The 15,817-nt window shown below is 37.5% G+C and overlaps 1 protein-coding gene across 3 annotated transcripts in view; it reads left to right on the forward strand.

Moving 5' to 3' along the window:
• vta1 (vesicle (multivesicular body) trafficking 1) overlaps nucleotides 1-15,817 on the forward strand; it is a 31,771-nt gene that overhangs the window by 13,062 nt on the left and 2,892 nt on the right. The window contains exons 5-7 of one of the 3 annotated variants that reach the window (XM_061707112.1): nucleotides 5,831-5,942; nucleotides 7,935-8,156; nucleotides 10,045-10,119. In XM_061707112.1, the coding sequence (XP_061563096.1) occupies nucleotides 5,831-5,942; nucleotides 7,935-8,156; nucleotides 10,045-10,119 (409 nt within the window). The remainder of the gene's footprint in view (nucleotides 1-5,830; nucleotides 5,943-7,934; nucleotides 8,157-10,044; nucleotides 10,120-15,817) is intronic. The other 2 variants (XM_061707113.1, XM_061707114.1) reach the window with 2 other exon arrangements.

Raw genomic sequence — 15,817 nt, forward strand, 5'->3', positions numbered from 1 at the left:
AAATTAAACGCTGCAAATAAAATTAAACGCTGCAAATAAAATAAACACCACTGCAAATAAAATTAAACGCTGCAAATAAAATTAAACGCTGCAAATAAAATAAACTCTGCTGCAAATAAAATTAAACGCTGCAAATAAAAGAAACGCCGCTGCAAATAAAAGAAACGCCGCTGCAAATAAAAGAAACGCCGCTGCAAATAAAAGAAACGCTGCTGCAAATAAAAGAAACGCCGCTGCAAATAAAAGAAACGCCGCTGCAAATATAAAGAAACGCTGCTGCAAATAAAAAACAAAATACGACGCAAATAAAAAAGCCCCAACGGAAGTGAATTACCGGGGACTATTTTTGCTGATGCACCGGTGTTTTTTACGTGAGAGGAGAAGAAGAAGACGAAGAGGACGTAAGTGAAAAGGAAGAAATAAGAAGAACAACGAACGAGAAAATAAGTGAAAAGGTTAGTGTTCAACGTCGCTACGTGTAACTTTTAATGTGCAACACCGGTGCGTTAGCAAAAATAGTCCCCGATAATTCACAAAAAAGAGAAAAAAGAAAAAAAGGGGAAAAAAATAAAAAAACAGAAAAAAAAGAAAAAAAGGGGGGGAGAAAAAAGGAAAAAGAGGAAAAAAAGAGCCACTAGGGCGGCGCTAAAGAGAGGAAAAAAAGAAGAAAAAAATAGGAAAAAGGAAAAAAAGAAAAGAAAAGAAAAAAAGGGGAAAAAAAACAGAAAAGAGGAAAAAAATAAGGAAAAAAGGGGGGGAAAAAGAGGGAAAAAAAAGAGCGGCGGGTTTCCGACCCCCGATCTGAACAGGGCGGGGCTACAGATCTGTTGTTATGTAAAGCAGCTGTCACTCAAACCTCCCAAACCTGCAGAGACCAAACTTAGGGACGTCATGGGCTCTGCGGTTGCCGAGCAACAGACACAACACCCCCGAGTGTTTTCCAGCCGTCACTGGTGATTTCACCGTCTGTTTGACGAGTGTCCGCTGGAGAAAAGAGACAGAGATGCATCAGCTCCTCAGCCGGTTTATCTGGTCTCATCTGGTCTCTCTGGACCAGTGGTCCTGATGATGTCAACCTCTGTGATGACATCACCGTCCCCCCAGAACCACGATGACATCACCGTCCCCCCAGGACCACGATGACATCACCGTCCCCCCAGATCAGGGGGCCGAAAAAAATGAAAAGTCTTGTATCAGCCTTAGAATGAAGACAACACATGCTTTTTTCATATTTTTTTGCAAAAAAACAAAACAAAAAAAATCACACATACACGAAGAAAAGAGGCTGAAAGTTCACGACTGCTTCAAACCGGAACCGGAAATGCGTTGCTACCAAGAACCAATCACAGCCCTCTCGTCTGCGTTTGGTCTGCGTCGCCTCAACGCGTAGTTACAATTTTTGGGAGGTGCAGGTCAGCGTCGACGCGTATCCTACGGTGTAGGCAAAGCGTCGTTTATGACGCAGAACCATAACTCAGCCTTTAACTCTTTGCTGTTCTAATCTGCTACCGCTACTACTAAATATTTAATCACTTTTCCAACTGTTGCTCTGCTTACTGCCCCCTATCTGTCACCACCGGTACCACGCGCTCTCCTCACGTGCTACGTTAGCGACGTTGCGGTTGGTGGTGCAGGAGAACCAGTACTGGAGTTGTAAAAACAAATCAGGGGGGATGGTGGATTTTATCACATGGGGACAGATAATTTGTGCTGATTACAAATAATATAATATATTACAAATAATAGCAGTGACCAAAACAGCTGCAGAAATACTGCAGGAATGACATAGCAGCAGTTAAATGCAGCCTTCTGTAAGCTTTAAATATCCACTGGGCTTACATCAAATACATCAAAACACAACAATAAAAAACACTTTTCTGAACTTATCAATATGACTCTGTCCTTCACAGGATAAGTAACATGGATCACTGCAAAAACTCACAATCTTAACAAGAATATTTGTCTTATTTCTAGTTAAAATGTCTCATTTTAGTAAAAAAAAAATCTCATTACACTTTGAGAGAAAAAAGGCAAGAAGAAAGTCGAAATTTTGAGGAAAAAAGTCGAAATTTTGAGAAAAAAAGTCGAGAAAAAAGTTGAAATTTTGAGAAAAAAGTTCGAAATTTTGAGAAAAAAGACGAAATGTCGAGAAAAAAAGTCGAGAAAAAAGTTGAAATTTTGAGAAAAAAGTCGAGAAAAAAGTTGAAATTTTGAGAAAAAAGTTGAAATTTTGAGAAAAAGGACAAAATTTAGAGAAAAAAGTTAAAATTTAGAGAAAATAGTCAAATGATCACTGCAAAAACTCACAATCTTAACAAGAATATTTGTCTTATTTCTAGTTAAAATGTCTCATTTTAGTGAAAAAAAAAATCTCATTACACTTAAAACAAGACTCATGACTGGAAAAAACAACAATTTTCACCTGTTTCAAGTAAATTTTCACTTAAAATAAATAGAAAAATCTGCCAGTGGAACAAGATTTTTTTGCTTGTAATAAGAAGATAAATCTTGTCCCACTGGCAGATTTTTCTATTTATTTCAACTGAAAACTTACTTGAATTTACTTGAAAATTGTCAAATAAGTTATTTTTCTGGTGTTATTTTTCTGGTGATGCCTCTAAATGTTGAAATAGCAGTAAAACCACATTCATTGATGAAATGACATAAGGGATGGAAAGGAGGGATGGCAGTTTTACAGGGGGGATGATTTGGACCGTTTTTATTTCAGGGGGGGATGATTTGGACCGTTTTTATTTCAGGGGGGATGATTTGGACCGTTTTTATTTCAGGGGGGATGATTTGGACCGTTTTTATTTCAGGGGGGATGATTTGGACCGTTTTTATTTCAGGGGGGATGATTTGGACCGTTTTTATTTCAGGGGGGATGATTTGGACCGTTTTTATTTCAGGGGGGGATGATTTGGACCGTTTTTATTTCAGGGGGGGTGATTTGGACCGTTTTTATTTCAGGGGGGGATGATTTGGACCGTTTTTATTTCAGGGGGGGATGATTTGGACCGTTTTTATTTCAGGGGGGATGATTTGGACCGTTTTTATTTCAGGGGGGGTGATTTGGACCGTTTTTATTTCAGGGGGGATGATTTGGACCGTTTTTATTTCAGGGGGGATGATTTGGACCGTTTTTATTTCAGGGGGGATGATTTGGACCGTTTTTATTTCAGGGGGGATTATTTGGACCGTTTTTATTTCAGGGGGGGGTTGAACCAGGTCGTTCCTGGACCAACAGAACAGAACGTAAAGTTCTGGAGACTCTTCTCCTCGTCCGTTAGTTCCCAGAGTTCTGTTCCCACGAGGTCGTGTCCTCACCTGGAAGTGTCGGCGCCGGCGGCCGCTCGGCCCGAGTCCGAGCAAACACTCCGTCCTCGTCCTGCATTGTTCTGGGCGGCGCTGAATCACCAAACTTATCTGGTATCAGCAGGAGCTGGCGCTGGAGTCTTATCAGAGACGTCCGGCCTGGGCCTCCTGCCCCCCCAGAACCAGAGGACCTTCAGACCCGGTTCCTCCAGTCTGGGGCCGCTCGGACCGGCCCGTTCTCCTCCGTCAGCGGTCGGTGTTGACGTCTCGTTGATATTTTCATGACCTTTTTTCTTGACCTTTTCCTCCTGGTTTTTCTTTGTTCGGCTCCTTTTTTATTTGTTTACCTGAAAGATGGAATTTTAGTTTCTACGGTAATAAAGAAATTCAATGGAAAAGGTTTGGACCTGATTTACACGACTTTAAAGTCCCAAACTGTTGAGGAGGTGAAACCTGAGAGGAGTTTACGTAAGGGATAACGCCCGACGAGGTGGACGTTATCAGAAATATATGGACGACGCAGGGGAGGGAACCGTCCGACGTGAAATCAGTTATTCATGTTTTAATGTGTTTTCAGTTGAAATCTTTAGTTTTATAACAGGCCACGGCTGAGCAACTATTTAACCTCTCGTCTGCAGCCGTTGGAACCTGGTAGTTTTTACCACCTGAGGGTCTGACTCAGTGTGCGAAATACCCGTCCATATTCGGGGGGGTCCCTAACTCGCGTTTTTTTTTTTGTTTTTTAAACAGTGTCCTATGCGATAAACCAATACAATCAGCCTACTATAACCTATGACAAATACAAGAACACTTTCAACCATTTTAGATTAACGTTGTTTTACAAACAGGAGGCAAAATTGTGCATTATGATGCAGAATGTTATTAACAAATTTAATCTGATAATTAAAATAAATAAAAGACATTAATTGGCACCACACTGGTGCACTTAATGAATAAATGCCAGGTATAGGACACTGGCGCACGACCAGTGCATTTCAGAAAAGAATAAACAAATAAAATAGGATAATGTATTTTTTGAAATCAATAAAAAAAAATACAATGAAAAGGAATTGTGCATTCAAATAACAGTAATAACAACAAATGCCACTATCGGAGACGTGCAATCAGTGCACTTAAACAGATCCTCAGCCTGCACAATGATGACTGATTATTTAACGTTATGTAACCATCCAGGAAATTATGTTTTAACAGAGCTGTGTGAACACATTCACAAATCACACTCATAACAGGCCATAACGCAAAATAATAATAACAATAATTAAAAAAAACATTAGCTCTCAGGTGGGTTCAGGCCATATTAAGCAGGCTGGCCTCTTACCTTAAGTTAAAGCTGTCACTGCTAGCAGCAGCGCAGTAGCATCTTCCCCGGAGCACTCGGCCTCCACTTCACTTCCTTCACCAGAGGGGGGAGAGGAACGGGACCCTCTGTTGTGACATCGTCTCTCTCCTCATCTCTGGCTGACACTCACACCTTTTTTGATGTGAACCCAAAGTGTGCAAGTGACACACTCTGAGTTAGCTTCCGCTTAGCATGTTATCGTGGCATCTCAACTAGCCGGCCTAGTCATTGCGAGGGTTGGGGGGCGGGACCGGGACCGGGACCGCAGGCCAGCACGCAGCTCCCGAGGCTCCGGCCTGCAAACATGCACAAAAGAGAAAAAAAGGGGGACCGGTGTGGGTACCAGATTGTATCGGGCTGCAATATTTTCCCCGGAAGTGTGCATTTTTTCCCCGCGATGGTATTTTAGTCAGAAGCAGCAGATCATAGTGGAGGTAAAAGGGAGAAGAAACATATACAAGGAATTATCAGAATTATCAGTGATCTTACTGACATAGGCTAAAAAAAATATTAGAGTTAAAATATTTATTAGGGACTATTTTCATTAGACAATTGGAGATTCATCAGTGAGCTGAGAACAATAATAGCCTACTATATACAGTATAGGGTAAACAATCTGTTGCTTGCTGCATAGCAGTAAGCAGTTACATATTTTGATCTTAATAGACATTTTAAATTATCGATTTGCTTTATTACATTTATTAATCATCAGTTTTCACAAGACGGAACGTCATCAAAAACGTCATCACGTACGGTCAAAAGCCAATCACAAGACGGAACGTCATCACGTACGGGGAGCCGGGAAAAAAAAGCAGGTGGGAAAAAAAAGCACCGACACCGGCACAAGAAACTACAGGAACGATGGACAAAAATGATAGCTATGAGATATTTATAATAAATAAAAATGAAGAGGAGAGGAGAAGAAGGGTGAGAGGCACCGCCCAGCGGATCATGTCGGTGCCCCCCTGCAGCATAGGCCTATAGCAGCATCTACCACCAAGCTTTTTGAGACTATTCTAGGTGTCGGTTATCACTTTTAACCTCCACCTGCCAGCCAATCAGAATCCAGTATTCACACAGGCCGTGGTGTAACTGAGTTTACCTGAGAGGAGTTTACCTGTTGTTCTTTACCTGGTATTTACCTGTTCCCCCCAGAACGTCCAGCACAGGAAGTACGCCCGCTGGAAAGCCACTTACATCCACAACTGCCTGAAGAGCGGAGAGACGCCGCAGTCCGGCCCGGTTGGGATGGAGGACGAGGACGCAGGTGAGGCCCGGTGGTACCAGCTGGTACCGGTCTGGTACCAGATTCCTGGTCCATGACGTAACGGTCCGTGGGAAGCAGCTGGTGTTTGTGCTGCTCGTATCCACCGGGATCAGAATCAGCTTCATTCTCCTGTTCCAGATTTAAAAGTAGCAACAGTAAATAACAAATGTACAATAAATAATTAGGTTTGTCCCGATCAGGATTCTTTAACTCCCGATCACTTGTGTTTGAGTTTCTGCCCATCCCGATTTTTCCCGATCCGATCACTTTTTTCGGCTCCAGATACAATTCAGATACTTTTTCCCGATCAGATACATTTTAGCCAATAATTAAAAAAAAAAAAAAAAGGACTAAAACTCAAATTATCCCAAGTTTCTTTTATCGTCCATTGGAAACAACATGGACATTTATTTCAACAAAGTTTATCAGCTCTGGAGCCACAAAATGTAAAAACATGAAATTGTAAACTAAAAAAAAGTGCAGAATAGAATAACAAAAATAAATACATTTAACTTCAAAAGAGGTGGTTGAAACTCACAAACACAAGAAAATTAAAATACTTTTTGGCTTAACCTTAGTGCAAGATTCTGAACGAACGAACGAACGAACGAACGAACGAACGAACGAACGAACGAACGAACGAACGAACGAACGAACGAACGAACGAACGAACGAACGAACGAACGAACGAACGAACGAACGAACGAACGAACGAACGAACGAACGAACGAACGAACGAACGAACGAACGAACGAACGAACGAACGAACGAACGACAGCAGCTTAATGAACATGAACAGATAGAACATTTCACAATTCAAACATTAAACCATGTTAGTTTCACTTACTGGCGGGTAGAAGTGACGCTAAATGCAACGATATATAAAGGATTTAATATATATTAAAAACATTAATAACTAGGTTTGTCCTGATACTTTTTTGGCCGATACCGATGTTTTGAAGATGCCGTGATTGATCGATCGATCAGACAACACTAAAATAAACAATGTGGCACTTATTAACACATATACAATACAATTAAAAAGTGAGAGGTGCAGCAGTTACTGGGGGAGACGTGGTGATGACAGCTCTTAATAACAAATATACAACTTTTAAAGAGTCAGAACGGGGTCAGAACCGGCTCAGGGACCAGGTGATCGGTCCTGAACTCTGACCTCATCCAGGAGTCGGTTCTGGACCCAGTTCCCCATCAGGCCCCGCCCCCTTTCCCAGGGTGCACTGATGACATCATGTGATGACATCATCACAGCTGATTCACACTAATGGATTCCTGACAGATGAGTCGGCAACCCAAAATGTTTTAGATCCCTATTGGACCAAAAACAAATATTTCTGGAGCCGCAAAAAAAGAAAAGTCTTGTATCAGAATTAGAATGAAGAAACACATGCTGCATGTTTCTATATCAGTTAGAACTGGGGGGAGATGTTTTTTTCATTATGCACTTCAAGAAAAAAGTGGACATGTTGAGAAAAAAGTCAAAAAGTCGAGATTAATGTTGAAGTACAATCTTGAGAAAAAAGTCAAAATGTCGAGAAAAAAATCAAAATTTCGTGAAAAAAGTCGAAATGTTGATTAAAAAGTCAAAATGTCAAGATTAATTTTAAAGTACAATCTTGAGAAAAAAGTCGAAATGTCAAGAAAAAACACATTTTCGTGAAAAAAGTCTAAATGTTTAAAAAGTCGAAATGTCGAGAAAAAACTAGATGAGATGTCAAGATTAAAAAGGAAGAAAAAAAGAGGGAAAAAAGAAGAAAAAAAAGGTCCAACATTTTTTTAAAGCTCCAGGAGCCACTAGGGCGGCGCTAACGAGCCGGGGGTTGACGACCCCTGATCTAGAACTTAATCTCTGGTCCATCAGGTTATCGGCTCTGATTGGTTCTGGTCCAGTGGAACATCAAACTGATCAATAACCTCTAATCAGACCCGTCTTGTTCTCCACCAGCTCATCTCTTTCTTCTCCTCCTCCTGCAGAAGAGTTCGGGGCGTCGGGGTTCTCAGACCGGTCCTCCTTCAGGGCCGACCAGTTCGAGGACCCGGGTTCTGGTCCAGGACCAGGACCCGGACCGCCCCCTGGGATCGGGTTCACCCCGGCCCACTCGGACCCCTCCACCCCCAACTACAACCACATCCAGGTCCCCCCGGGGGCCCACGCCCCGGCCAACACGCCGGCCGAGCTGCCGCCGCCCAGCGCAGGTGGGTAACGCTCTGGTACAGAACGTACCGGGCCTCTGGTACGGAACGTACCGGGCCGCTCCGGTACGGAACGTACCAGGCCGCTCTGGTACGGAACGTACCGGGCCTCCGGTACGGAACGTACCGGTCCAAGCAGTCGGTTACATCCCTCCGTTACATCCCTCCGTTACATCTGTCTGATCCGTTACATCCCTCCGTTACATCTGTCTGATCCGTTACATCCCTCCGTTACATCTGTCTGATCCGTTACATCCCTCCGTTACATCTGTCTGATCCGTTACATCTGTCTGATCCGTTACATCCCTCCGTTACATCCCTCCGTTACATCTGTCTGATCCGTTACATCCCTCTGTTACATCCCTCCGTTACATCCCTCCGTTACATCCCTCTGTTACATCCCTCCGTTACATCCCTCCGTTACATCCCTCTGTTACATCCCTCCGTTACATCCCTCTGTTACATCCCTCCGTTACATCCCTCCGTTACATCCCTCCGTTACATCTGTCTGATCCGTTACATCCCTCCGTTACGTCCCTCTGTTACGTCCCTCCGTTACATCCCTCTGTTACATCCCTCCGTTACATCCCTCCGTTACATCCCTCCGTTACGTCCCTCTGTTACGTCCCTCCGTTACATCCCTCTGTTACATCCCTCCGTTACATCCCTCCGTTACATCCCTCCGTTACATCCCTCCGTTACATCCCTCCGTTACATCCCTCCGTTACATCCCTCTGTTACATCCCTCCGTTACATCTGTCTGATCCGTTACATCCCTCCGTTACATCCCTCCGTTACATCTGTCTGATCCGTTACATCCCTCTGTTACATCCCTCCGTTACATCCCTCCGTTACATCCCTCTGTTACATCCCTCCGTTACATCCCTCCGTTACATCCCTCTGTTACATCCCTCCGTTACATCCCTCCGTTCCGTTACATCCCTCCGTTACATCCCTCCGTTACATCTGTCTGATCCGTTACATCCCTCTGTTACATCCCTCTGTTACATCCCTCCGTTACATCCCTCCGTTACATCCCTCTGTTACATCCCTCCGTTACATCCCTCCGTTCCGTTACATCCCTCCGTTACATCCCTCCGTTACATCTGTCTGATCCGTTACATCCCTCCGTTACATCCCTCTGTTACATCCCTCCGTTACATCCCTCCGTTCCGTTACATCCCTCCGTTACATCCCTCCGTTACATCTGTCTGATCCGTTACATCCCTCTGTTACATCCCTCTGTTACATCCCTCCGTTACATCCCTCCGTTACATCCCTCTGTTACATCCCTCCGTTACATCCCTCCGTTACATCCCTCCGTTACGTCCCTCCGTTACATCCCTCTGTTACATCCCTCCGTTACATCCCTCCGTTACATCCCTCTGTTACATCCCTCCGTTACATCCCTCCGTTACATCCCTCCGTTACATCTGTCTGATCCGTTACATCCCTCCGTTACATCCCTCTGTTACATCTGTCTGATCCGTTACATCCCTCTGTTATTTCGGGGGTTTTAAACCATCGTTGATTTTTCGTCGACCTCTCTGTCAGATTATGAAACTACCAGAGCGTTTCTGGGCTGAGGGTCCGACCCCCAGACGTCCGTCAGTCCGTCAGTCCGTCAGCGTCCATTGTTCCTGACGCGTCTGCAGTCCTGTAATCTCAGTTCCTCGCTAACTTCCCCCGATAGCGCCGGCTACGTTTCCCCCACACGCTTCCACAAACAAGCTGTTCCCGCTGCCCTTGAGCAAACGCTGCCGCCGTCCTGCCGGAGATTAGAGATGGTTCTTTTGATTGATGCTACCTGGTTCCACCTGGTTCTGGTTCCACCTGGTTCCACCTGGTTCTACCTGGGTTCCATCCCATAATGAGTCCGTGTCGTCACCAGAAGCTGCTAAACCCGTTCCTGCACCGAGAACTGCTCCGTCTGTCGACTCGGCGCTGCTCACCGCCCAGCAGGAGGGTGAGATATATACACTAATATACACACTAATACACACTAATATACACACATATACACTCACCGCCCAGCAGGAGGGTGAGAAGTACACACATATATACACACACTAGTACACACTCACCGCCCAGCAGGAGGGTAGGAATACACACTAGTACACTAATATACACTAATACACACTCACCGCCCAGCAGGAGGGTGAGAAGTACACACTAATACACTAGTACACACTAATACACACTAGTACACTCACCGCCCAGCAGGAGGGTGAGAAATACACGCTAATATACTAATACACACTAATACACACATATACACTCACCGCCCAGCAGGAGGGTAGGAATACACACTAATATACACACATATATATATACACACACTAATATACACACTAATACACACTATAATACACACTAATATACACACATATATATATACACACACTAATATACACACTAATACACACTATAATACACACTAATACACACACATATATATATACACACACTAATATACACACTAATACACACTATAATACACACTAATACACACACATATATATATACACACACTAATATACACACTAATACACACTATAATACACACTAATACACACACATATATATATACACACACTAATACACACTATAATACACACTAATACACACACATATATATATACACACACTAATATACACACTAATACACACTATAATACACACTAATATACTAATACACACTAATACACACATATACACTCACCGCCCAGCAGGAGGGTAGGAATACACACTAGTACACACTAGTACACACACATATATACACACTAATACACACTAATATACTAATACACACTATAATACACACTATAATACACACATATATACACACTAATACACACTAATATACTAATACACACTATAATACACACTATAATACACACTAGTACACACTAGTACACACACTCACCGTCCAGCAGGAGGGTAGGAACACACACACACACACATATACACTAATACACACACTGAGACCTAGCAGCTGCTAACAACGCTAGCCCACTACCGTTTTAGCGCCGAGACACCTCTGGTACCATCATCAATCAGACCCCCCCCCCGTCTATGACATCATCATTCATCCTCTCATCATATTATCACTCATTCATGTCTGACCTGCACCGTATAACTAACCCTATTATAACTAACTCTATTATAACTAACTCTATTATAACTAACCCTATTATAACTAACCCTATTATAACTAACACTATTATAACTAACTCTATTATAACTAACACTATTATAACTAACACTATTATAACTAACTCTATTATAACTAACACTATTATAACTAACTCTATTATAACTAACACTATTATAACTAACCCTATTATAACTAACACTATTATAACTAACCCTATTATAACTAACACTATTATAACTAACCCTATTATAACTAACACTATTATAACTAACTCTATTATAACTAACACTATTATAACTAACACTATTATAGCTAACTCTATTATAACTAACACTATTATAACTAACTCTATTATAACTAACACTATTATAACTAACCCTATTATAACTAACACTATTATAACTAACCCTATTATAACTAACACTAATATAACTAACTCTATTATAACTAACTCTATTATAACTAACCCTATTATAACTAACTCTATTATAACTAACTCTATTATAGCTAACTCTATTATAACTAACTCTATTATAACTAACCCTATTATAACTAACTCTATTATAACTAACTCTATTATAACTAACTCTATTATAACTAACCCTATTATAACTAACTCTATTATAACTAACTCTATTATAACTAACCCTATTATAACTAACTCTATTATAACTAACTCTATTATAACTAACTCTATTATAGCTAACTCTATTATAACTAACTCTATTATAGCTAACTCTATTATAACTAACTCTATTATAGCTAACTCTATTATAGCTAACTCTATTATAGCTAACTCTATTATAACTAACTCTATTATAGCTAACTCTATTATAGCTAACTCTATTATAACTAACTCTATTATAGCTAACTCTATTATAACTAACTCTATTATAACTAACCCTATTATAACTAACTCTATTATAACTAACTCTATTATAACTAACTCTATTATAGCTAACTCTATTATAACTAACTCTATTATAGCTAACTCTATTATAACTAACTCTATTATAGCTAACTCTATTATAACTAACTCTATTATAACTAACTCTATTATAACTAACTCTATTATAACTAACTCTATTATAACTAACTCTATTATAGCTAACTCTATTATAACTAACTCTATTATAACTAACTCTATTATAACTAACTCTATTATAACTAACTCTATTATAGCTAACTCTATTATAACTAACCCTATTATAGCTAACTCTATTATAACTAACTCTATTATAGCTAACTCTATTATAACTAACTCTATTATAACTAACTCTATTATAGCTAACTCTATTATAACTAACTCTATTATAGCTAACTCTATTATAACTAACTCTATTATAACTAACTCTATTATAGCTAACTCTATTATAACTAACCCTATTATAGCTAACTCTATTATAACTAACTCTATTATAGCTAACTCTATTATAACTAACTCTATTATAACTAACTCTATTATAGCTAACTCTATTATAACTAACTCTATTATAACTAACTCTATTATAACTAACTCTATTATAGCTAACTCTATTATAACTAACTCTATTATAGCTAACTCTATTATAACTAACTCTATTATAGCTAACTCTATTATAGCTAACTCTATTATAGCTAACTCTATTATAACTAACTCTATTATAGCTAACTCTATTATAACTAACTCTATTATAACTAACTCTATTATAGCTAACTCTATTATAACTAACTCTATTATAACTAACTCTATTATAACTAACTCTATTATAACTAACTCTATTATAACTAACTCTATTATAGCTAACTCTATTATAACTAACTCTATTATAACTAACTCTATTATAACTAACTCTATTATAACTAACTCTATTATAACTAACTCTATTATAGCTAACTCTATTATAACTAACTCTATTATAACTAACCCTATTATAACTAACTCTATTATAACTAACTCTATTATAACTAACCCTATTATAACTAACTCTATTATAACTAACCCTATTATAACTAACTCTATTATAACTAACTCTATTATAACTAACCCTATTATAGCTAACTCTATTATAGCTAACTCTATTATAGCTAACTCTATTATAGCTAACTCTATTATAACTAACTCTATTATAACTAACTCTATTATAGCTAACTCTATTATAGCTAACTCTATTATAGCTAACTCTATTATAGCTAACTCTATTATAACTAACTCTATTATAGCTAACTCTATTATAGCTAACTCTATTATAGCTAACTCTATTATAGCTAACTCTATTATAGCTAACTCTATTATAACTAACTCTATTATAACTAACTCTATTATAACTAACCCTATTATAGCTAACTCTATTATAGCTAACTCTATTATAGCTAACTCTATTATAACTAACTCTATTATAACTAACTCTATTATAGCTAACTCTATTATAACTAACTCTATTATAACTAACTCTATTATAGCTAACCCTATTATAACTAACTCTATTATAGCTAACTCTATTATAACTAACTCTATTATAACTAACTCTATTATAACTAACTCTATTATAGCTAACTCTATTATAACTAACTCTATTATAACTAACTCTATTATAGCTAACTCTATTATAACTAACTCTATTATAACTAACTCTATTATAACTAACTCTATTATAACTAACTCTATTATAACTAACTCTATTATAACTAACTCTATTATAGCTAACTCTATTATAGCTAACTCTATTATAACTAACTCTATTATAGCTAACTCTATTATAACTAACTCTATTATAACTAACTCTATTATAACTAACTCTATTATAACTAACTCTATTATAACTAACTCTATTATAACTAACTCTATTATAGCTAACTCTATTATAACTAACTCTATTATAACTAACTCTATTATAACTAACTCTATTATAACTAACTCTATTATAACTAACTCTATTATAACTAACCCTATTATAGCTAACTCTATTATAGCTAACTCTATTATAGCTAACTCTATTATAGCTAACTCTATTATAACTAACTCTATTATAACTAACTCTATTATAACTAACTCTATTATAACTAACCCTATTATAGCTAACTCTATTATAACTAACTCTATTATAGCTAACTCTATTATAACTAACTCTATTATAACTAACTCTATTATAGCTAACTCTATTATAACTAACTCTATTATAACTAACTCTATTATAGCTAACTCTATTATAACTAACTCTATTATAACTAACTCTATTATAACTAACTCTATTATAGCTAACTCTATTATAGCTAACTCTATTATAGCTAACTCTATTATAACTAACTCTATTATAACTAACTCTATTATAGCTAACTCTATTATAACTAACTCTATTATAACTAACTCTATTATAACTAACTCTATTATAACTAACTCTATTATAACTAACTCTATTATAACTAACTCTATTATAGCTAACTCTATTATAACTAACTCTATTATAACTAACTCTATTATAACTAACTCTATTATAACTAACTCTATTATAACTAACTCTATTATAACTAACCCTATTATAGCTAACTCTATTATAGCTAACTCTATTATAACTAACTCTATTATAGCTAACTCTATTATAGCTAACTCTATTATAACTAACTCTATTATAGCTAACTCTATTATAGCTAACTCTATTATAGCTAACTCTATTATAGCTAACTCTATTATAACTAACCCTATTATAGCTAACTCTATTATAGCTAACTCTATTATAACTAACTCTATTATAGCTAACTCTATTATAGCTAACTCTATTATAGCTAACTCTATTATAACTAACTCTATTATAGCTAACTCTATTATAACTAACTCTAATATAACTAACTCTATTATAGCTAACTCTATTATAACTAACTCTATTATAGCTAACTCTATTATAACTAACTCTATTATAGCTAACTCTATTATAACTAACTCTATTATAACTAACTCTATTATAGCTAACTCTATTATAACTAACTCTATTATAACTAACTCTATTATAGCTAACTCTATTATAACTAACTCTATTATAACTAACTCTATTATAGCTAACTCTATTATAGCTAACTCTATTATAGCTAACTCTATTATAACTAACTCTATTATAGCTAACTCTATTATAACTAACTCTATTATAACTAACTCTATTATAGCTAACTCTATTATAACTAACTCTATTATAGCTAACTCTATTATAACTAACTCTATTATAGCTAACTCTATTATAACTAACTCTATTATAACTAACTCTATTATAGCTAACTCTATTATAACTAACTCTATTATAACTAACTCTATTATAGCTAACTCTATTATAGCTAACTCTATTATAGCTAACTCTATTATAACTAACTCTATTATAACTAACTCTATTATAACTAACCCTATTATAGCTAACTCTATTATAGCTAACTCTATTATAACTAACTCTATTATAGCTAACTCTATTATAACTAACTCTATTATAGCTAACTCTATTATAGCTAACTCTATTATAACTAACTCTATTATAGCTAACTCTAT

The sequence above is a fragment of the Cololabis saira genome, chromosome 18, assembly GCF_033807715.1.
Source record: "Cololabis saira isolate AMF1-May2022 chromosome 18, fColSai1.1, whole genome shotgun sequence".
Classification (NCBI taxonomy): domain Eukaryota; kingdom Metazoa; phylum Chordata; class Actinopteri; order Beloniformes; family Belonidae; genus Cololabis; species Cololabis saira.